This window comes from Ammospiza nelsoni, chromosome 8 (assembly GCF_027579445.1).
Source record: "Ammospiza nelsoni isolate bAmmNel1 chromosome 8, bAmmNel1.pri, whole genome shotgun sequence".
Lineage (NCBI taxonomy): Eukaryota > Metazoa > Chordata > Aves > Passeriformes > Passerellidae > Ammospiza > Ammospiza nelsoni.
The window spans coordinates 24,103,738-24,127,313 of NC_080640.1; the positions used below are offsets into that span (position 1 = coordinate 24,103,738).

The window sequence follows — 23,576 nt, forward strand, 5'->3', positions numbered from 1 at the left end:
ATGAATAGTTACTGCTGGTTATTCAAGTACTAGCTAAGTCCAACATGGAGTCCTACTAAAATGTAATCTGGCCTTTTTCAAGAACTTTAAATTGCTTTTTCACAGATCTGAATCTATACATTTAACTAGTTATGCTCACTGCACTTTGGCTGTGTTTCTTGCTGTAACACAACCACCCAAACGATGTGAAAATATCCAGAGAAGAAACCACTGTATCTTAACTTGCAAGATGTGCTAAGCAGATAAACAACATCTTTTCTAGAGTGATTAATAAAATGGCAGTGATGAATGACATGAGAGACAGTGGAGATTAAAAGAGAAAATTATGGAAAAAGGTTGAATTTGGAAAAGCTAGATAAGGCTTGTGTTTCTGGGAACTGTATACAAGGAATACGAGAGCTGTGCTTTCCATTCCCCATCTGTTTTGGTGTGCTAAACATCCATTCTTCAGCCTTAATTCTCTCACACCCATGGAAGGCACCTTGGAAAGAAGTCTGAATGGGTCAAAATATTGATCTTAGATACTCTGGGAAATAAATGAGGGATTTACCTTTACCAGCTGGATAAGGAGACTAATTGATTGGGAAAGAATGTCAAGAATGGACGTGAGATAAAGAGAAGGTATGACATGATGCAGAACGTGGGGTCAGCAGGGTCAGACCCTCTGTATGTGCTCCAATAATTTTGCTGGAGTGAGACAACAGGCTATTTCTGAAGGCTGACCATCCAAGGTTGCTTCTGTCTATCTTCAGTTCCTACTGAAACAAGAAGGTTTTTTGCACAGAGATCAGAGCTGAAGTCTTTATTTAATTTACCTTAGGGTGATGCTCTATAGTGCCCTCTGATTGTTTTTCAACAGCTGGTAGTCTTCAGGCAACAGCTGTCTTCTCACTTCTCTCACTTCCCTGGCTCTTATCTCTATAGCTTCTGCTTTTGGCCCTTATCAGACATCAAATGTATCAGGGGCTTGTAACAGAGATGACTATGAGGCAGAAAGAAAAGATGTGATAAGAAATGTTTATGAAGAGTGATGCTTTCATAAGATACTGCTCTTCCTCGTGTAAAAGAATGGCATGGTCCAAGGGGTTGCACTGAGGTGGTTTGTATCCCTCATGAAGGGATCATCTGGGCTGCCCCCCCTCAGGAGCAGAGACTCTGCCACTGGTCCCCACTGTGCTTTCTGTGCACAGTCATCCTGTTGAATCCCTGTGTACAACTACCAGAGGAGCTGGTTAAAACAACACAGGCTCTAATGCAAAGTCTGCACACTGGACCCAGCTCTTAACCATCCATCATCACAAGTTATGACCACCGTGACCACAGTTCAGATAAGAGCAGCTCATGAATAATGAACAGCTTGATAACCTGGGCCAAATCCATAGTACTGGATGTGTGCTTTGAAGGGCCTGTAGTTACAGAGCAGCTCCCTTGGTAGGAGGCACAAATTTCAACAGCTCTGCTCAGTCTGACAGCAGAGAGCTCTGGAGCTTGTGCAGACACTGAACTACTTCTGAGCAGCATCCATGAGTAACTGTGCCACTGGACAGCTGCAAGATTTGTCTCTATCAGTACAGGTTTAATCACAGCGTTCCAAGGAAAAGAGTGCAATACTGAAAGACGTGAAGCTGTGGCATTTAGAAATCCTAAATCTACAGATTTACATCCCAACAAGTAGGGTTTCAGGACTTTTGCATCAGAAGTAGCCTGGCCAGTGGCCTGCAGCAGAGGCAGAACGTGCCCAGGTCTGCAAGCACCACGGTCAGACAGATCTGGGAGAGGTGAGGCCACTGAGAGGAGGCCACTGCTGTCAACCACTCTGCTTTCAGTCACAGAGGAAAATTCCTGCAGCAAAGCAGCACTTTGTGACTTGGTTTAAGTCAAATGTAGCTGAAATGAGGAAAGCTTGCAATGCCTCACATGTGCCTAGGGATAGATGCCTTTCAGAGTCAAAACAAACCTTGATGCATCCTACTGTTACTGGAAGTACAGAGGACACCACAATTATTTGTTATTAATGAATTATTTCATTATTCAGTAGTTCTTCAGTAGTAGCACTGACTTTGGGATATACTAGATGTTTGGGGCTCAGACTAACTGATAACATAATCACTCAATTTCTTCTCATGTTTGCACCAAGAATCTTAACTTGCTATCAATTTTACCTTCAAACCATCCCCCTGCTGCCCTCTGCTCTCTGAACACACACTGAAATCTAAAGTTTCAGACATTCTAGGAATCTTTCCTGATTCATTTTTTTTTCCATTCTCTGAGAAACCTGATCCACCAGAAGGGTGGGAGAGCTTATTGTTTTTTTGTCTGACATCTGGATTTCATTAGCAGACTCATGCGTGCTGAATCAGGAATGGGAGCTCAGAAGAAAGCAGATGAGAGTTAAAATTACGTTAATGTTGAAAAAAATGTCCCTTCTTTTCTCCAACTTTGCAAACAAACACAACATGTGAGTCACATTGTGAGCTCAGCACAAGCACTACAGCCACATTAGCTGCACCCACTAATATTGGATCTGTTCTACCTCAAGCACCTACAGAGGAGAACATTGTGTTATTTACTTCTATATATCAGTATGTAACAAGACCTCAACCAAACCTTTCCAGTAATTTCACATTAATACCACTACTTGGTAGTTTTGTAGTGTCTCCTATCTTCTATTTAAAGAAATTCAATAGAGTATGAAAGGAAATAATTTATCACAAACCAACCATAAAATTACAGTTAAGACTTGCTGCTTAGGAGACTTCTGCAAACAACAGCAGCAAGAGAGACCACTATTTTTAAAGTTTAACAGGAGTGTTAGCAGTGGCTGAAAAGTCAGACTGTTATTAATAAGCATAGCTTTCACTGCAGAACAGCAGAAATAGCCATAGAAGCAGTAACTCTGTCAGTGCTGTGCGTGGTGCTATGCCAACAGCTTCTGGATGACTGAAAGAGCTCATCATATTTGCTAAGGCTGATAGTTGCTGGCATAAAATATCCACCTTTACAACCTGCTTTATCCTTCTTCTCCCTCCCAGTGCAGGACATCTGGCACCCAGACCTCGAGTGCCACACTATCTAGTCAGACAGCCCTGTCTTCCATGGGCTCTAAGAAAATGAGCAGAGTCTAAGCATAATTTGTGTCTGGGTCACACAGAGAAAGGGGGATTGACAAGAAGCTTTTGGTCATGTTTTAGAAGATCAGATGTGTCTAGGATAAGGAATCTAGCAAAACTACAAAATGGTAAAATGCTGAGAGGGCAGTGTGATTGTAGATACTGGAGAAAAGCTGAAAGAAAAAAAAAGCTGCAGAAAAACATGGAAGTCAGGCTCTGACACTCCCCTGTAAGTCACCGCAAGAAAGCTTCATATGGCATTGAGACAGATCTCCATCCCCTCTTGAGGGCTTCACCTACACATTTGAGGACTATGTGACATCACATAGGATACAACAGTGTACTTAAATGAGATAAAAATTGATAGAAATTTTGAGTCACTAGTGCAGAAATGACTAGCATGCTGTAAAACCACAGTATGGTTAGTTTCGTATGTGAAACAGCACTCTATGCTGCCTCAGGAGATATGGATACCAACTTTCCTCAGAAAGGTACATGCCTGTGGCAGGAGATATGCTGGTAAATATCTACTTCCCATCACACACCTCAGGATAGGGATGAGGCCTTTATTTATACAAGAAATTCTTTTCAAGGAGACTGGACAATTCATGGATTGATTTGATTTTCCTTTCTCATGTTTTGTGCAAACACTTTGACCAGTGGCAAGTGCAGCACAAAAGCCACTGCAACCACTTTGGTGCTGGTTTGTCCTCATATAAAGTGTACAGATAATCTGGCCTTGAGACAGCTGACATAAAAGGAGGATTTTTTTCATGAATTTTGAGAAAACTCATGAAGACAGCAGTGAGGTTTGTCTTTATATTCTAATCTATTGACTCTCCTTAGCTAGAGTTTACACGAGTCTGTTTTCAGTAGCAGAGCTCCAACTTGCCATAGAAGAAACAGAAAAAAAGAGGAAATACAAAATGCAGGTCTGAAATGACTAGTATTACATTTTGTTTTTTAAAACTATTTAAATCAAAGCCACCTTTCTACTTAAATGATTAGTCCTCTTTGATCTTCTAGGAAAGCCTTCTTTTTGCCATTTGTTTGGAAGAAGCCTTTCTTTTCCCCACTTTTTGCTCTTCTGATTTTTTCAACTGTGCAATCAGGAATAAGAGAAACGTGACTTCTATATGAAATCCTCTCAGAAGCTATCTCTGCTCTCATGGAGCCCTCTGAGGGTCTCCTTTCCTCACACTGTGAGACTGCCAGGGCAGTGTTTGGGGGGCTGGGTGTGCACCTGGGCTGGGTGTTCCTGGCTGCAGGTGGTGTGGGCAGCCTGGTTCAGGGGCAAGTGCTCATTTGCCTGGGCTGTTGCAGTTTTAACTGTACTTGCACACCTGCAATGTGGTTTAGAATTAGAAATTGACTTGAAACCAGTGTTTTGTATGTGAAACCTTTGAGCCTGGGAAATGTTCAGGGTTACTCTGAGCTAATTTCCAAGATTATAGCTTGAGACTGTGTTGAAAAATAGTTGAAATGTGTTATTTCTCTCCAGAATGAAAAAAAAAAAAATTATTTACAGGGTTCAATAATAGAGAAGATCTCAGAAGGTGCTGCTGTACTCTTATGCACATTTCTATGCAGAGAATGAGTTAGAAACAGAGTAGCAAGTTTCTTGTGGAAAATCAGTCAGAAATCTAAGGATAAACTAGTTATCAAGATTGTCATTTCCAAAATGTCTGCTGTTGCTGCTAAAATCCCCAAATGTTTCAGTTTAAGTGCCTGTATATAGGCTTTATTGCTTTAGCTAATAATTTGGCAGTGACCAGGCTCTGAAATAAAAGGCTTATTCATTGTTTTCTCCAATTACTATACAAACATTTTAGCTTTCCTGCCAAATGAAAGACATTTGGAAAAAATATCTTCAAACCTTTTTCCTTTTTTTTTTGGTCTTAAAAAAAAGCTTCTACAAACCTGAGAAATGCCTCTTTAAATAACAATGTTCCATCAGAAACATGACTGATAGGTTACAGTATAAAATATAAAATGTTAAAGAATGGAATCTACACTAAGTTTACCCCAAGCCTCATGTCTATGAAGCTGCCATTCCCTGTATCAGCACAGCAGAGTCCTGTTCCTGATCCATGCAGTGCTGCCTTCTCTCCTGCTTCTCTCTCTCAGGTAGTCTGAAGGATATCTACAATCCTACCAGGCACAGGTGACAATATCTACCTGAGAAACTCTGTTCATATCTCATAGTATACCTTTTTATAGCTATGAAAGGAGACATAACCAAATATGTAAGGCTCCTTCTACATTTATTGATATAAGCCAGATACAGTAGAATACCACCAGTATTCGTGCTATAGCAGGGAAATGGAATAGGGATTAACTTCCATTTAGTATCTTAAGGGATTTCTTGAGGGAAGTGATTCAATGGAGGGCCAGGCAGGACTGTGTGGGACATGCTGACAGCAGGAAAATGAGAGGGGGCCCTGGGCTGGATTTGTGCCCTCACAATCTACTGACAGTCCTGGGACAGCAGGAAAGCGAGGAGGGGCTGAGCTGCACCCTTGGCTGCTGCCAGCAGACACTGCTCATCTCCTTCAGCCATTTGCTCTGGTTCACTGCTTTTGCTGTTTGCCAGCTTCCTCCTCTGGACAGGAACTTCAAAGGAAAAGGGAGGGAGACACACAGCAGTTGACACCCCTGACAGTCACTTTCTCCTCAAGAGCCAGAGAGTTTCCCATTTCCATGACACCATCCCCGCCTCTGCTCAGAGCTTGAAGGCCTTCTCTAATTGGGCATGTAGTTTATCAGAAAACACATTTTCATTTTTGAGAAACAGGGAAACAAGGTTCTGTTAAAACTGGGAAAGGGAGTTGAAATATTTATACATTTGGCAGATGTGAAAATTTTTTGAATTTCAAACCAGAAACACCAAGACATAATTTTTCATTTTGGGTAAATTAGGCTTTTGAAACATTTCTAAACAAATTTTTGCAAAACAATTTCAAGCCATTGCAAAGTGAAAAGCTTCCACTTCAGGTGTTTGCTTCAACTTTTGCTTTTTCAGCTGAATAACTTGAAGCATATTTTCCTGGAGAAAATTCATTTGGAAAAAAAAGTTATTTGATTCCTGTTTTAAATATAGATGAAATGAAGCTACCTTTTTACAGAAAGTGTTTGTGCAGGGACATTTGGACAGGTGGTAAGTTTAGAGGGGCTTTTTTTTTGTATTTGGTGTTGTAATAAATGCCTGTTTGCTTCTACTTTTATGCTTTTATTTAAAAGCATTATGAGGCAGGATTATGGTAGATATTAGTGCTGGGAGACAGATCTTGAAGAACAGTGATCTTTTATTGCAGAGCATGAAAACATAGGTAATTTTCATAAATAACCCTATGATTAAATTTGATGAGGACATTGGAAAGGCACCAATTCCAACCTCTTACTCAAAGAAGGACCAACAGTGAGTTGAGGTCAGGTTTACTGTAACTTTGTCCAGTCAGATCTCAAACACTTCCAAGCATGAATGGAAATTCCACAACCTATATTTCACACTAAACCAAAATACTTTTATGAAGTGAGAAAAAATAGCTCACTTAATTTTCCATTATTCACTTCTTATCAGTGCAAATGAGGAATTGATAAACGAGTGTGGTTTGACCTGGTAGCTCTCTCTTTACCTTATCTATAAATCAGCTGGTGGAGGGCTGGAAACCAGACCTTACTTTCCTCCTCAAAAGGAATGCTCTCAGTACTAATTTCAAAGCTAATCACCTAATTATGGTTTATCAGGAGTTTTACTGCAAACCAAGCAAATACTAAATTGTTAGTAAACAGAGTTCATATTTAGACCAGTGTAAGAGCTATGTTCAGACTCCTTCAAATGAGTTTATGAGTTCCAGTGACTTGCACAGGATTTGGACCCAGTTTATTGTGCATGGATTTTAAATATAAATTATGCATGTTTAAGACAGTGAATTGTAATATTAGCATGCAGATATGCAATAGCAGACACACAAGGCTGGGAGGTGCTTTGGGATGTTCTCCTCACTTGTCCCTGGGCAGGACCACCAGTGCAAATCTTGGTTTATGTTCAGCTACACTGTTCTGACAGTCCTCCAATGATCAAGAGCAGTTTACTTCAAGGCCTTGCAGTCAGAGCAGCTTAGCTGAAGGCCACTGCTGGACTCATTAGCTGTGGCTGTGGGAAACAAACTGTGCCCTTCATGTGAGGCTTTCCACATACTTGCAAATTTTTAATGTGACTTTTTGTGGGAACAAAGAACACTGGTTCTTCAGCCTTTCAACACAAGTCATGTTTCAGAGACCTCAAACTGATTTTTCTCCTCTCCACTTTACCCTGAATATCTGTGCCCAACCTGGAGCCAGAGGAGGCTTTATCAGTGCCAAAACCTTGTTCAGTTGGTTTTGCATTTAAACAGTATCTTTTTCCTGATATCTACCTTGTTGCTAGTTGGCTTGAAATTATCTAGAAAGTGAATATGCAAATGAGATTCAAAGGTGAATAAAAAGTAGTTGGAAAACCTTGATGAAATGCAATCCCATTCTGTGGTGGGTGATCCAACCAGCCCGTTGCAAGCTGTGCTCAAGCAAGCATTGCTCTCTTAGGGTATTTGCCTTTATCACCTCTGTCTGCACTGCAGACATCCCACAGGGATGAAACAGCCCATTTGAGCTTGTGTTAGTATATAAAGACTGAAGCACAGTAATAAAAGCTTAGTCATGGGCCTGAAGGAGGAGCTTGGGTTTGGCTGGACTTGCAGACTTTTGGGAATGTAATGTCAAGCAGTGTGCTAGACAGGAAAGGGGCACAGACAGAGTTTACTAGGTGTTTTCTGTTTTCTTTTTCACTGTCCAACTGTTCTTACTTTGGTATGTTAGGGTTCAGTATCTTCTTTTCAAGCACACAGTTTATCAAAAAACTGGACATAAATACCATGTACTCTAGACACAGAACAAAACAAGAACTTTTGGAACATGCTCTCAAAACAGGGCTCTTTGGATCCTCTCTACACATCTACCACTGTCTGAGTTATCTGCCTCTCATAAATGGTTTGAATCCATGACATGTACAGCTTATTGAGAATTTCCAAAAGACTACAATGGGTATTTTTTGATCTTTCAGACACTTAAATAGCTTACATTTTCAGAGATCAGATGGATGTGGCCAATTTATAGCCCACTATAGTTTGGTTACAAGATTTCTGCAAGTCCTCATAATAAAAGTAGAAATTATCTGAAAAAATATATTCAGCTTATCTCAGAAATGCTGAGAAAACTTGGCACAGCTAGGTTCAAGCATATGAGAACAAAAAAATAACAGCCTGCAATAAATTTTGTAGTACATTTAATATCATGGAGTTGTCAAAGTGGCTCCATGTGACAAAAAAAAAAAAAATCTAAGCCAAGTCCAAATTATCTACAATAGTTTAATGCAGGTTCTCAATGAAAAAATAGGAATAAATGAAATCAGCATGTTGTATATAAAGAGGACTCTTCAGAGCCTCACATTCATCCAGTATCTTGTAATGTGGAATTTAGGTATGTGCATAAGTACACATAAGAACACCTAAAAGTTACAATTCCTTCTAGAACCATGTGTAGGAGAGAAATGTGCATACCTCAATGTATTTCAAAGCTAGAGAATGAGGGGGCTAGACATAGAGACTTTTTTTCTGGAGTGCCACAAATGGTTTGAAAGCAATTACATATAGCAGAGATTTAACACCTTTTCCCTCCTTGTAACACAGGCTAGCAGGTTCTGTTCAGCACTGACCTCACTAACACCACTAACTTACCAGATGTAAAATTGTTGTTTTCTTTTCTTATGTGTCCCATATTTTCATCTTTACCTCTGCAAGAAGAATACTCATTCTGGTAATTCAAATACTGATTTATTTGTATCAGGGATACTTTAGTAACTCCCTAGGGAGACAGAATAGGAGCATAAATAGGAGAGGCCTGTACAGCACCAGATTAAATGCCACCAAGTATACTCTGATCACAAACTATGGTGGAACCTGAAAAATTGAGCCCATACAGGGTGTCAGATTCCTCCAAGAATGGGGAAATTAATCCCTCATCCTATAACTGAGTAATAATAATGACCTCTCACTCAGTTCAATAGAGAAATGACACATTTATTTGCATGCTGTCTCACAATATCTAAAAACCTACTACAAAATGTAAAATGTAGCAACTGTCAAAAACATTTTCAGAGTCAATGTTAGCATTTTCTAAGGTCTGTGATCTCCTTTAATTCCAGAGCTCTTTGAAATCTCACCTTTACTTAAAAGGGAAGATAAATTCCAAGAAGTTTGTGTTTGTTTTGCCTTTAAAAAAAAAAAAAAATATTTTGGATCTAAAACCAGACAGTTAGATTTTTCCAACTTTGTAGAGATGCTAGTTTGTTCCTCATTGCCATCTTAGTCAGCCTTTGGTACCTGGAGAAATCTCAGCTGGGAATTCCATAAATGTTCTGCACCTTTGAGATCCTCGCACAACCGTAAGGCACGGGTGAAACCAGATGAATGTTTGAGGCATGAGAGTTGCTCCAGCCGTGCAGCCAAAGAGCTGCCAGAGCTGCAGTGTATGTGAGCACAGGGAGGGACAGCTTCAGGGCAGTGTGATCTGGCAGCCCAAGCTAGGGGCTAAGAAGAAAGGACTGAACTCAGCTTGACACTGATTTCTTCCACATCCTGCATGAAACCACAAAAGCAAATCTCTGCAAACTCAAGCAGCCACAGCAATTACCTACTGCTCCTATTGACTTGAATTTGTGCTCTCAAGGCACTTCAGTTTTACAGGATCTGCTTCAAAGATCCCTGTTGGCAGTGGAAAGACTCCCCGTGTTGGCCCCATTAACGTGGACCATGCCATGCATTTCAGCCACAGGTTTAAACACGCAGTGCAGAAAGAGACTGAGCTTCCCACTACATATATGTCTGTACTCCTGTGAGCATGCACATGGCATTTTCCTCTGTAAGTACAATGTAAAATTGGGAAACACACTGTGCAACATTCCTCTGTCTCCCAGAAACTGGGATAAATATTGCCAGGGCATGGGAATTTGACTACAGAACAGTAATATTTGCCTATTTACTTTCCCCAGCACATCACCATGAGGTAAGGGTTCCTTGCCTGTGCAGAAATTCACAGGAATTGTCAGAAAGGTTTTTCAATGAGCTTGGCACTGGCACAGTATTTGAATACAGTTAGGGCAGAAACACCAGGTAGAGCAGTTTGAAAATTCTGAATACAGAGATGCTTTGCTGGAGCTCTGAACTTGGGCTTCTGTTGCTCCTTATTAAATTAACAGCTGGAATGACATATGCATAAAATGAGGTCCAGGATTTGTGTGTTTACTTTCCTAAGTAGATTTCTGAAAAATGACAAAGGTTCCTTCACTCAGCAACATCTTAGAATGTGAACTAGGTGCTTTATTTACAAATGTCTACATAGATTGTATCTAGACATAGACACCATACCCCATTATTCTATAAGTTTTGCAAATTAAACCTCTATGATAGGTCTGAATTTAGGTTGATGACATCATGGAAGAGAATTCATGTCAATAACATTCTTAACAATTGAAAGGAGCAAGATTCATTTTTTTATAGGCCATACTTGGTACAAAGGAACTCACTGTTTATACTTTATAGGATTTAAAAATAAAGATATAGTGATAATGGGTGAAAAAAGACAATGTAACTTTTTTTACAAGATCTTCTAATAATTTCTATACCTGCTATACAAAAAAAGGTCACATAGAATCGTGTATCTTTAATATTACTGGTTCAGAACTCATTGGTTTTTCTTTTCCTGGTAGGGGAAAAAAGCCCCTATGGTCATGAGGCATAGGTACAATATCTTTGGGTACACAAATAAGTGTACAAAGTTTTGACAGATCTATATACATACATATACAGATATATATATATACACACACACATATATATATACATATATATATATACACACACATATATATACATACACACACACACACACACACACACACACACATATATATATATATAATGCAATCGACTTGTAAACCAGACAGGAAAAGTACTCTCATTCCTTACCTTCCTTGCTATTTAAAGAGAAAGATCTTGTTTATTTTTTATGGCACTGTCAATGATAATTTAAGAGCAGGGCTATATTAAGAACACTACTTTTAACCTTTATTCTCCACACTTTTTCACTTCATTCAAGTCAATAAGAATTCCGTATGTGCAAGAACATCAGAGAGGTATGAGTAAGATGTTATTGTCTAAGCCACTGAAACTCACAAATTAGTTTTGGAAGAAATGTAGGTATGCTATAAAGATGATACTAAAGATTAGTGTTGGGTTTTTTATGGACATAATTATTGCAACAAACAGCTTTTTGAAAATCTAGGCAAGTTGGAAATGATGAATTGCAATCATAACATTGTTCTTATTTCTGGTAGTTTCCTAAACAGAAAAGAACATTTTCTATCACCATGTATGACACAAACTACATGGTACAATAATAGAAGACTGCTAAATCCCATTTCAATTTTGAAACAGATAGTTGTGGACACAATATTAGAGAAAGGGCAGATACAAGAGGTACTTAAAAGCTAAAGCTGGCAGTTTTTGTTTGTCATTATTTAACCTCCTGGAATATGATCATCACTTAAAATATCAATCTGAACTGATACATGCATTTTCATCAACTTTTACAACAACAGAAAAACAGCATATATTTTCAGTGGTGATAACAGGCAGAATTAAGAGAGGATATTTAGTCCTAAAGCTGTTACACAATTTCTTTGCTATGCAGAAAAAACTTCATAGAACACCCCATTTCAAAATGTGTTTCTTATTAGGCAGTTTCATAAAAACAAAAGAAAAAATACTGTATGATTTACTGATACATGTTTTGTCCAGATCAGATTGGTTTATCTCTTTTCTTTATCCTGGTTTAAGGACTTTAAAAACACACAACTACAGCCCTTTTGTGGTAGGATTTGCTAAACAACTTATTTTTGACAGCACTAGCAAAACTAAGCATCAAACCTAAGATATTAAGCAGTGCATATAATGTTCAAATTAGGAAATCAGTTCTTGTCAAAAGCAGTGGTAACAAATGGGGACTTTATGAAAAAAGCCTGATCCTGCCATTGCTGCTCCCATTTTGTGCACAATGTTTTGAACATAACTTGTGTACACAGGGTCATCCTCTTTAGAACTGTCCTCATCTCAGATAACATAAGCAAAGTGTGCATGTTTCTGTGAATGCTTAACTCTGCTTTCCCTCAAGAAAGCACTTGCTGATTAAACCAGAAAGCACTTGCCTGTGGTAGAAGAAATCTCCAGTTAAAGAGGAATCAATTTCATATCACCTGTCCCTTAACTAGCACAAACAGAACTGTGCACACAGAGCAGAAGGCACTGAAAGCTCTGCTCTGGGATGCCACAGGTACGTGTGGCCATGCATGAGCAAGGAGATGAAAAGCACAAAAGAACAGCCTTGAGAAGGCCAGGGGAATAGAGGCTCTGTATCCTTTGTGTGAAGAAACTGAGAAAACCTGGCTAGGTTAGTCCTACAGAATGAAAGCTGAGAGAGGATGTGATTGAATGCTGAGAGAGGATATGATTGCAGTCTATTATTACATCCTGAGATAAACACCAGGGAGGGATAAGAGCTATTTCAGTGGAGGACAGTGTTGGCAGGAGAACAAATGACTATGAAGTGGCCATGAGTTACATTCACCCCAGAAATCGGAAGATTTCTAGTTAGGAGAGGACTGAGGTTCTGGAGCAGCTTCCCACACCAGCAGTAGCAAAGGCAAAATACTGAAATGCTTCCCAAGTAAAACCTGATCAGTGTTCAAAAGGGGCTATATGATATGACTGCCTGTAACCACAGACTCCATGTGGTGAGCGAGCAGATGTTTCCCTGTCCTGGGCTCCTTTCCTCATTCCTCCCAAACTCACAGGATAGTCACAGAGTATGCCAGTAGGAACTCTTTCCACTTCCTGGTTCACAGAGAAATTGAAGACTTGACAAATTAAGCCTTCAAATTAAGAAAATATATATATACAGGATGTGCAATTTAAGAGAATTAGTGTTACTACACAACCCTAAATTGTTCGTATCTCCTGGATTTCTGTGTGCATGTCTTCAATTTTCACTAACATGTTTAATCCCTAGTGCCTCAAACCCTAAAAATACCCATGAAATAAATAATGCATTACTGCTCCAACACTGACACATTCACTTGGTCTGTGTGAGCTGCAGCTTGCACATACTGATTGTCAAGAGACCTGCAGCATTCATTTGCTTTCTCACAGAGCATGGCAAAGCACAACCATCCATCCCCAGTCCAGCAGTTTCTCACTCTGCCACATATTTAGTAGTTGGAGTTTCAATCCTCTTGTTAAGTAATGTATGCTATTACATGGTTCTATCTTTACATTCTTCTGTAACATGCTAAATTAAGTAGATTAAGCATTTAAGTAAAGAAACCAGAGTACTTTTGATCTCCTAGAAGCAAAGAAAATGTCATAGTTTTTTCCTAAAGAAAATTCTTACTCAACCTAGATCAAAATAAGAAGTAAAAATATTTTCAAGTGCCACACCAAGACTGCAAATATACTTTAATTCCATAGCTTTCATTAGAATTAATGAAAGATATACAGTGAAAGTGATAAAGTTAGTCTATGCATAACAGCAAGAGGCATACACTCAAAGCTCATCTGATGTTAGTCTTGATTTCATGCTCTCCTTCCTCTGCTGGCAGATGTTTTTCTGCCTGTATTTGGTTTATAAATGTCTGACATCCTCAATAGCAAACTAACTGTAGTTAATTTTTATGCAGATTAATTCTGCTGAAAACCACACAATAAGAGGCTAGGAGGTTAAAGTCATAATGAAGTGGATGCTGGTACTGTCCACATCTGTGTTTTAGAGTATTGGCAGCATTTTAATTTCCTTGGGACTTTACATAGGATGTTGTTGAAATTGTGAAAGTTTAAGCCAGCAACACAACTGCATCCAGCTGAAACCAGAAAATTAAGAAACCTGGTTCACTGCACTTGGGAGCCTCAGGGGAAAAAAAAAAAAATTGTAGATTGGCAAGTGCTTTTAGTGCACACTGGTTTATACCTCTTTTTGAAGGAAATAAATATTGCCAGCTTTGCCACTACAGAAAAGTTCTAGGAGTCAAAGTCATTTTGCGAAGTACAGCAAACCTCTACTGTAGGACAAAAAAGACTTTGCGCTCAAAATACCTGGAGCCCATGTTACTGCAACACTGATTCAAAGTTCTCTCTGAATGTAACAATTTCTTCTCCTTAAGCATATGTAACTTGTTGCATTAAGTGCCATTGCCAAACTGATAACACAGAGTGCTGCCCGACAGAAAATTACAGAGTAGCCATTTTTAAAGTTACCAGAATCTGCTCAGCTGTGTGCCTACATTAATGTTTTCTGTAATACTTGCAAGGCAAATAAATAGTGTACTTTGTCTATCAACATAGTGATAAAGAATAGATTAAAGGAACACATGGCTAGCTTGGCCATGTCAAGATACCTCTACAGTGTTACTCACTCTGAAGTATTTCAGTCAAATTCTGTGTTGCTAAATCAAGGACTAAAGAAAACATTGATGCAAATTTTTTCAGAATATTATATATTACTTACCTGGGGACAGTCTTTGATGTAGTGTCCCTTGTTAAAGCAGAGGTGGCACAGGTAGTTAGGAGGTGGCCTCTTGCTGGGTTTTCTGGCTTCTGAAGAAAGGGATAGGTCAGAGAAATGCTCGGTGAGGGAGCTTAACCCATCCACAATGTTGTTAAGGGAGCCATAAGGGGATGCACTCTTGTAGAGACTGCTGCTCAGAGCCTGCAAAAGAAAACAAATAAGTCACATGCAACACAGTACTGTATTAAGGATTGTTCTGGGGGAGATTTGAATAGGGGATGGATAAAAATAGCAGGAAAAACAAAGTGATTATTTTTTTCTTAGGAACATGGCTACACATTTGAGGGAAGCAATATACAGGCTTCACAATGGCAGTGCAATGGAGCTGGTCACCATTGCATTGCTCAGGAAACTTTGAGCTTGCCATGGTTCTCTTAGTGCAACCTTTCCGTTAAGCCATGATTGCTTTCTTGTGTTTGGCCATAATGCATTCATAGTACAGTTAGATTATGCAGGCAAAAAGCTGAAAGAACAATTCACAAAACAGAACCCTTTTGTGTCCAAAACTACTTTGGCAAAGAATACCGAAGTCAGAGAAAGGAAAGAACACCAAGAAAAATGCAAAGTAACTTCCAATTTCCAATCCGGTTAATCAGTCAACACAGAGTCCCATGTTCAAATAATAACAAGAAGCATTGAGAGCTTCATCTGGTTTGGATTTTCTCAGGGAGAACCTGCTGTGATTTAAACATTTCCTGATAAACAGTAAATACCTGGGTTTTGTACTTCACCTCAATAGGATCTTCACTCTCTCAATCTGCAAATCCAAATCAGTAGCTCCTAATTTGCTATTCAGTAGTTTTAGAACAGCAGGAAACCCATCAACACCTAAATAGGTATTCTCCCTAATGGAGATAAGAAGGATTAATTCACTTTAACCACTGAAGGTCCAAAAGAAACCTTAGTGGAGTTCAAAAGGAAAACTAAAACTCTTTTAAAAATTAACATAATGAATGACTGTAGAAATAGGACCAACTGTTGAGTGTCCTTTCCATCCTCACATGATGGGACACATTTCACATGGTGTTTCCACCCTAGGTCTGCAATGCTAAGCTCATGTAATTCTCCTGCCATCAGAGAATTACTGCTGGCTTATGGGAAAGTAGGTAAGAAGAGGTCCAATCTGTGACTCTGTGCTGTAATTTTACTGAATTCTAATATTTCGATGGGGTCTTTATAGGTGTTTTCATGTGTTTATACATGTTATATATATTTTGAAGACATGCACTGAAATTGATTTAGAGTTTGTGAAATTAATCTGAACTTGAAATTAAATTAATTTCAGAGATCTCAAACATTCGGGGTGCCTGCACAGTGAGTGTTTTCTGGGTGACAGCTGCATACAAAAAAAAAATATTAAAGCTCTAGGCACAAATACCTGGGTGAGCCCCAGCTGTCCCTGAATTCCATCCCTCCACAGATGGTGTACAGGAAAATTCAGCCTAGTAATCTGCTTCACCCACTTGCACTGTAGTCAAACACAACATGCTGAATTCCTCTGACTCCTCTTGCCAAGCTGAAGCTGGTGCACAGCATCAGGATCAGTTCAAGAGGTCCCAGAGTGGAATCTGATCTCACCTGGGACTTCACATATGCCCTGGGCTAAAACATCCTGTGTAGCATAGTTCTGTGCTGTGCAAGATGATGTGGCTGAGAGGAGAATCAGCCACTTTGTTTCAGGGGTTAAAGCTACAGATTTTAAAAGGAAAAGGTATTTCAAAAATTAATAAAAAGCTTTTAGCTGCTTTAGCCATCAAGCAACCAAAGAGACCTCCAATGGTCACTGGAATTTAGTTCTAGGATTTATTGGATGCTATTGGAATGAGAAATTCTTGGCATCAGATTTTGAAAAGGAAGGGGAAGTGCTGTGAATGCCAAAATAGTATTAATTAAGGGTCTCCAAGAAGTTCTTGTCTCCCTAGGAGCCACTTTCTCTTATATACTCTTGGAAAAATATAAAATCCTTCTTTTTAAGAGATCCTCTTGCCAAGAGGTTCTTAAAGTACTTCACCTGCATTACACCCATTAGTAGCTTTGCAAATTCCTTACTATCTGATTTTATAGAAGGGTGAAAGTATAAACACAGAACGTATGAAGTCACAAATTCTTTACCTATTGCTGAAATCTGGAATATCTTCTGGGGATGCAGAATAACTCCTGCCCATCAGGAGGTTGTTATTTTTCCCCCCAGGGCCAACTCAGTAACAAACCAAAACATATCTGTCAGCTGCCTACAGTGGGCTTTGAATTGGACATATGGCATGCAGTGATGACTGTTTTCTTTCCTACACATCCTTTACACTGAGCTGTTGCCCTCATTGAAAGGGAGCAATTTGGAACCACAGCTGGGTATTTTGTAACTCACTCCTCCACCAACCCTTCCTGGCAAGTTTCAGGTCAATATTGAAAACAAGGTGCAGTTTGGCACCTTGGCAGCAAACCTTCACAAACTTTTATTTCAACTGTGGCAGCCAGAAGCTGTGCCAGAGGCTGGGATCCCATCAGACATGGGCTGCACTGACACTAAATCCTACCCCTAGCAGTCACCAAGGGTTCTGTGGCCAAAGAGTGGCACACTGCTCTAAAAGTGGCCACCTGGTTCAGCTGGCAGGGCACTTGTGCAGTGCATGCCACAGCTGGACACAGCAAAACATTCAGTGCACACACAGCACCGTGAAACACCTCCCTACAATCATCCTGAGGCCCAGTGGTAAAAAGGAAGAAACAAATATAACATCCCAGAACATGACAGTAAAGGAGAAGATGGACATTGCTGATGACATTGGCACTTTAAAGGACAATGCATTCCTTTGGAAAATGCCTAGATGATCCCAAGATGCAGCCCATCCCTCTGGGTATAGTCAGGCAAAGGATTCAGCAGTTCCTGCCAATCTGACCTGGAAAATGGCCTTAAATCTGTATGACTCCAAGTCAATGTGAAAAACACATCAATCTGACACTTGAAAGTTGCTATAAAGAGCACCAGCACAAATGGTTTCTAGCTCTGGAAATCTCTAGTTCTTCAGAAAGAGATGCGGAAATAAACCATTCCCAAAATCCAAGTTATATAATAAGGGTGGTAATGGGAAAGTTCATCCCGGCCCCTGGAATCACCTAGTGAAAGCTTAGGGCTTGTAACAAATGTGATGAAATGGTGATTGACTCCATTTTGTCATTGTAAAGGACAAAGGGTGAATGAATATTGCTGAGATACATAAAACAGTTTTGGTTTGCCTTTTTTTTTTTTTCTTTCTGGGGCACTCAATTGAGCAGAACAGGCAATTCAGCCCTTACTAAGTATTTGCACTGCTGCAAAGAGGATTTTTAAGAAGGGTTTTGAATAAAAACTTTGAATTAGCTTCACACCAAAAGGAGATGTCCAGGGGGTGATTAGAGTGCCAGGGAGAGTGTTGATGGCCTCAGACAGAAAACAGAGATGAAGAAACAAATGCATTCTGACTCACTCTGGTCTCAAGTGTATTAGTACTCATCTGGGAGGTGGCAGGGAGATTGCTCCTCTCATGAATTCCACCAAAAGCAATGACTTTACTCTGTGTTCACAATGCAACACTAGCAAAGCCAGCCTATTTCTTTAAATGGTAGACAATAATACCTCTCAAATAGAGTCTCATTTTGAGCTTGAACAGGCAAAAAGGCTTTGGCAGTGAAAGGGTTAGTGTTCTCAAGGCGCCTGAAAGACCACACTGCATGTCCTAATTACAAGGCTCATCAGCCCAGCTGCAATGAATTCAGGATTTCCTTATCTTGCCATACTGGGGGGATGGGGAACGTGGTGGTGAAACTTAGAAACAGCCTTGGTGGGAGGTTCGAGCTGATAATGTAAGTTTGTCTATTTGTTTGTTTTTTCCTTCCTATGAAACTTGTTGATTTAATTGAATATGAACCCAACTGAAGATCTTGTGTTTTCCAAAGGTAACCTCACTGCTGGGCAGATCTTTAAACTGTATCTGTTGGTGGTGTTGGGAAGCGAATTTCCCTTTGTTATTTGTTTGCTCAGTGTTTCCAGTTAAAGGGCACATAACCTGTAGGGTTGCAGTGTGGTCCTTTGTGAAAGGCAGCTATTGTCTTTTAGGCTTCCTCACTCTGATTTCCAGTTGGGTAACATATATGAGTGACTCAGGAGTTCCAGTAGCTAATTCACCTCTAAGTTATTCCTCATTTCATGAATAATTGGCTAATGCTCCTGATTCCCTTGGCTGGGTCCCTGCCTTTCAGAAACATCTTTTGGGATTGATGTGTCAAGAGGTAGAAAAAGAATCCCTGAAACCCTGGCTTTGTCTCTTTAGTTTCTTTTTTAGCAATGGTATAATGTTGAGAAGGAAGACAACTTTGAATGTGAATATGCACTGAAATGTTGAAAGATAAATAAGAGGCAAGTCTTACATTCCAAATTTCCCTTTGATATGTATAGCTATTGCTTTACCCATAAAGGTATGTTTTTAAAAGCACAGAGAGCACAACAGCCTCTCAATTATGACATTTATGCCTGAGCATCTACCAGACCAGCTGGTATTAATAAGCAATGGCAACTTGTTCATGTGGGAATGGTATCTTCTTATTAGGCACGGACTGGAAAAGTAGAGGTATCTCTGGAAAAACCAGTTTCTGCCCCAAGTTCAGTTTGTGGTTGCTGGACCCTTAAGGCAGTGATAAAGCTGAACATATCCACATTACATAAAGCTAGAATGACTTGTGCTGGGTGATGGGGGCTGTATCTGGCCAGTGCATGCCTGATGCTCCAGAAGTTAGTGTGATTTTTTGCTTATGGTTCTCTCTACAACTGTAGTAATTGCACATACTGAAGTGATGTCCTGTAGCACTCCAATGGTCCTACAATCTAGTCCAGCCATCAATGCTTCCACAGAATGAAATAGCATATATTTGAAAAGAAATGAGCAAAGAATTTTTGATGACTTATTTTTGCTGCTGACCTAATAAAGGTCATAAATAAAGCAGTCTTAATGGACAGAGTTAAGTTTAAATTGACAGATGCCATGGCTGCTTGAAGTTTGTAGGAAAAGGGAGTTGGATTGCCTTGTCATCAGTATGGAAAAAGTAAGGTTTTCATCCCCTGTAAATTGTAAATATTTTCCAGCCTGTATGACAGTAACCAGACTAGCCATGCTACTCATTAGCCCTGCACTGAAATATCAAAAGGTGCTAAAGTTATCAGCTTGGATTTTCACTAAGATAAGAACTGAGTGGTCCCTGTGCTGTGTCATGGATAAAACAGTGGGATAGACAAGTCATTGCCCTCAGTTTTTACTTTCACGTTAGAGGAGAGGGAAATCTGAGCAACCCAAACAGTAATTCAGTGGCTTGAATGTGTAATATACAAAACTTAACCCAAGGGCCTATAGCTGGTTTATTTCCTAGTGCCCCAAGACTTGTTTCTGATGTGGGCTTTATCCACTGGGCCATGCAGTAGGTGGGAAAGCACAACAGTTGCACCAGAAGACAACCATGTTTGGAGAAGAGCATTTCAAATCTGACTTCTCTGTGCTTCAACTCTTCATAAGTGGTTAAAACAGTTCCCTGGTTTTGTCCCCAAAGAAAACATCCAATGCAGAATCACAGAATAGAATCATGGAATTGTTTAGACTGGAAAAGGCCTTTAAGATCATCATCAATGTTTATGGCCAACCTCAAAGCCTTCTGAAAACAGAGGGATTAAATGAAAATACTGTAATAAATTTAGTTGTATTAATTTGAGCCAGAAGAAATAGAGAAGTTTAATTACCAAGGCTGAACTGGAAAACCTCAAAAACTGCTCCTGTATGGCTTGTGTCTGCTTTAGCTCATCTGATAAATTGTATACTTTTACAAAAAAACAGCTTAAGAGTTTGTTCAGTAACATTTTATCATTGGAATACTGAAAGCCAAGCTCATCACTCAGTAAAGAAAATGTTTGCCTGGAGCAAGAAAAAAAAAGACTCAGGTTTCTGTTTTCCTCTGAAGTCAACTTTTAAGTCAGCTGTCAAAAAAATCTGGTCTTTGGCCTTACTTTTAGTAAAAAATCTGAATTACTCAAGTTCTCATATAAAACCACAGATAAATGCAGATTAGCCCAGAAACCTTAATGCATTCCCGGCTAGTTAGACTAGCCAAGTATACCTTAATTCATCTTTCTTCTGCAGGGGGTTTTAGACAAATACATGTTTATGTTAAACTGCTAACACTAATGTCTACTTCTAAATATTTTCAGATAGATGACACTAGGCCTTTCCTTCTGCAGAAACAGTAACTTAAGGGGACAGCTACAAACACAGAGTGACCTGCCAGTGGTTGTGAAGTGAGTTATTCAGGGGCAATGAATCTTTAATCCAGCATACAGATCTCCCTAATCTAGTTATTCCAAATCTGACAGCTCAGCTGGCTGTGGCTTCTCAGGCTGCAATTGCTGAGACTCTGCAGAACAGCAAGGGGTGCAACCCCCTCCTCTGAGCAGGACTGGTGTGTCCCTTCAATCGCTGCAAGGCTGGGGAGCAACACACGCCACCACCAAGCCTTGCTTTAGATCTGCCAGGCTTTAACACTTGGATCCAAAGCTTTCAATGAGTTACTCAGGTCTTAAAAAAATCCTGCTCCCTCTGTGCTGTACAGTGGTAAAGTCATGCTGACAGTTCAGGAATTATCCAGTCACCATCTCCAGGCTTGCTGGAGCTCAGGCAGGCCTTTTGGCTTTCTGCTAGTAGTGTGATCCTCCTTATTTCAGCCTCAGGAATGGGTTTGCTGTGGATATCAGCGAGGACACTCATTTTCCACAATGTACAGGGACCTCACAAAAGGCCTTGAAAGGCAGATGTGGGAGAGGACAGAGATTTGCTCTGGTCAGAGGTGTGCAGTCTTGAAGGAACTTTCTAAATCGTGCACCAATCCTTTTCATCTGCTGAATGCCCAACAACTGCCCACTTATGTTCAAGAGAAGCTCTAACACATGAGCACTATATAAGGGACACCAGAGACCATTCACATTGCAAATTGCTTTAATACATCCCCGCAGGAGCCCTGGATTCCCAGGCTGTCCCCTGCCTGCCCGAGCCAGGTCCCCCCTGGCCACCAACCTCCCTGACCTTTGGGGAGAGGCCATGGGGAGGGTCCCTGGCAGGGCCCTCTGTCCCCCTGCCCAAAACCAAGTCCTTTTGCTCGAGACAGGGGTCTCTGGTGAGGCACAGGTCATGAAGGCTGTACAGCATGAAGGGAGGGCAGAAACGGATGGACATGTTTTGATCCCTGCACTTTCTGTTAACATCTCTGCTTCCTGCAGGAAATCTTGTCTCAATCTGACCTGCAGTCTGAAAAACAAGAGTCGAGTTTCCTCTCATTTGGTAGGTCTTTTGACACTCCAAACGCAAGAAAAATAACACCCGGAAATAGATATGTGCCTGTTCAAGGCACACTTAGGGAAGCATTCACCTCCTGTGCAGCTCTCGCATGATGAAAGGTTTTGCTAAGAAATGTCCATTTTGGGTTAAACAGAACTCTAAGTCTGAGACAGTTTTGTTTATATCATTTACATCCAGTAATGCCTTCTTGGCACAGAAAGCTCAGCGACGGCTGCCAAGGTTTGGAAGAGGCGAAGCTGAGGTCGCTGTCAGAGGTAGGAACAATACATCATCTGCCCAGAGCGGGCCCCTCTCAGGGCCTGGGCCCCAGCTCCTGCACTCATGGGAAGACAAAAACCTTTATTAAATTGAATATAGGGAGGAAAATAAATTATTTCTATTACTAGGTGACAGGCTGGAATTTCATTTGGTGACTCCAGCTTTTAGATAGTTTTATCTACGTTTAAAGTTACCCTCTTAATCAACTGTGATACAGCACAGCTTGAAGTGTGATCTCAGCAAGCAAACCTAAAACACCACAATCTGCTTCAGATAAATTATAAAATAACAACTGAGAAATCTGGTTTCAAAGTAGATTTGAGGGTTTTTTTTCTTCCCATGCTGTGACTGTTAGAGGAATTAATCTATTATTGTACTAATTTCAGTTGCAATGTATGTTAGAGGAAGATGGTTATAGAAAAACACCTCTGTATTTCAAGGACCACTGATGACCAAACTCTCTTAAAAACTCTTGCTAGTCCTCTATTTTCAGGGTGCAGTGACTGTACAATAGATCCTTTGCTCTCCTTTCAACCACAAGTATCCATAGCCCTAATGACTATTTACAAAATAGTTGCCTAGCAGGCTCCCTTAGTGTGAAGAAATACAGGCTGCAACTCCCCTGCAAAGATCCCTGAGATACCTGGAACTCCTAGAAGCAAGAGAAATCTGTGAGACCAAGCTGATACCCCAAAGTGTTTGCTTGGTTGGCATTTAGCTGGATGAGATGCAAATACAGATTTCCAGGTACCCACAACCCTTCTATGTAAGGTATTGCACTTGTGTTCATTGAAGAGACACCAAATCCTGCCACATGCATGGAGTAGGTGTGGGTGGTCAGTTAATACAGCAGGAATTTATCTCTGCTTAGCATATGAGCTCAAGTCCTGGATCATGAGGGCATTTGCTAATCTTCAAACTAAATTTGTCAAAACACAAAATGTATTTCTTAAGAAAGAGGTCTGGAAGACCAGGCAGCAGTTCTCCAATCAGCAGCAGTTGAAAGAGCTAAGAAAAGCCTCTACATGAGGCTCCTTAAAACTCCTCTTAGTCCAAGTATTGGATTTGTTACTAGCTGCTTACACCAAAACATATGACAGAAATTAAGGGGCTATGCTTGTGATATGTT

The 23,576-nt window shown here is 40.1% G+C and overlaps 1 protein-coding gene across 1 annotated transcript in view; it reads right to left on the minus strand.

The window, feature by feature from the left end:
• Positions 1 to 23,576, minus strand: part of ZCCHC24 (zinc finger CCHC-type containing 24) — a 107,485-nt gene that overhangs the window by 76,005 nt on the left and 7,904 nt on the right. The window contains exon 2 of the mRNA XM_059477483.1: positions 14,763 to 14,963. Coding sequence (XP_059333466.1) covers positions 14,763 to 14,963 — 201 coding nt within the window. The remainder of the gene's footprint in view (positions 1 to 14,762; positions 14,964 to 23,576) is intronic.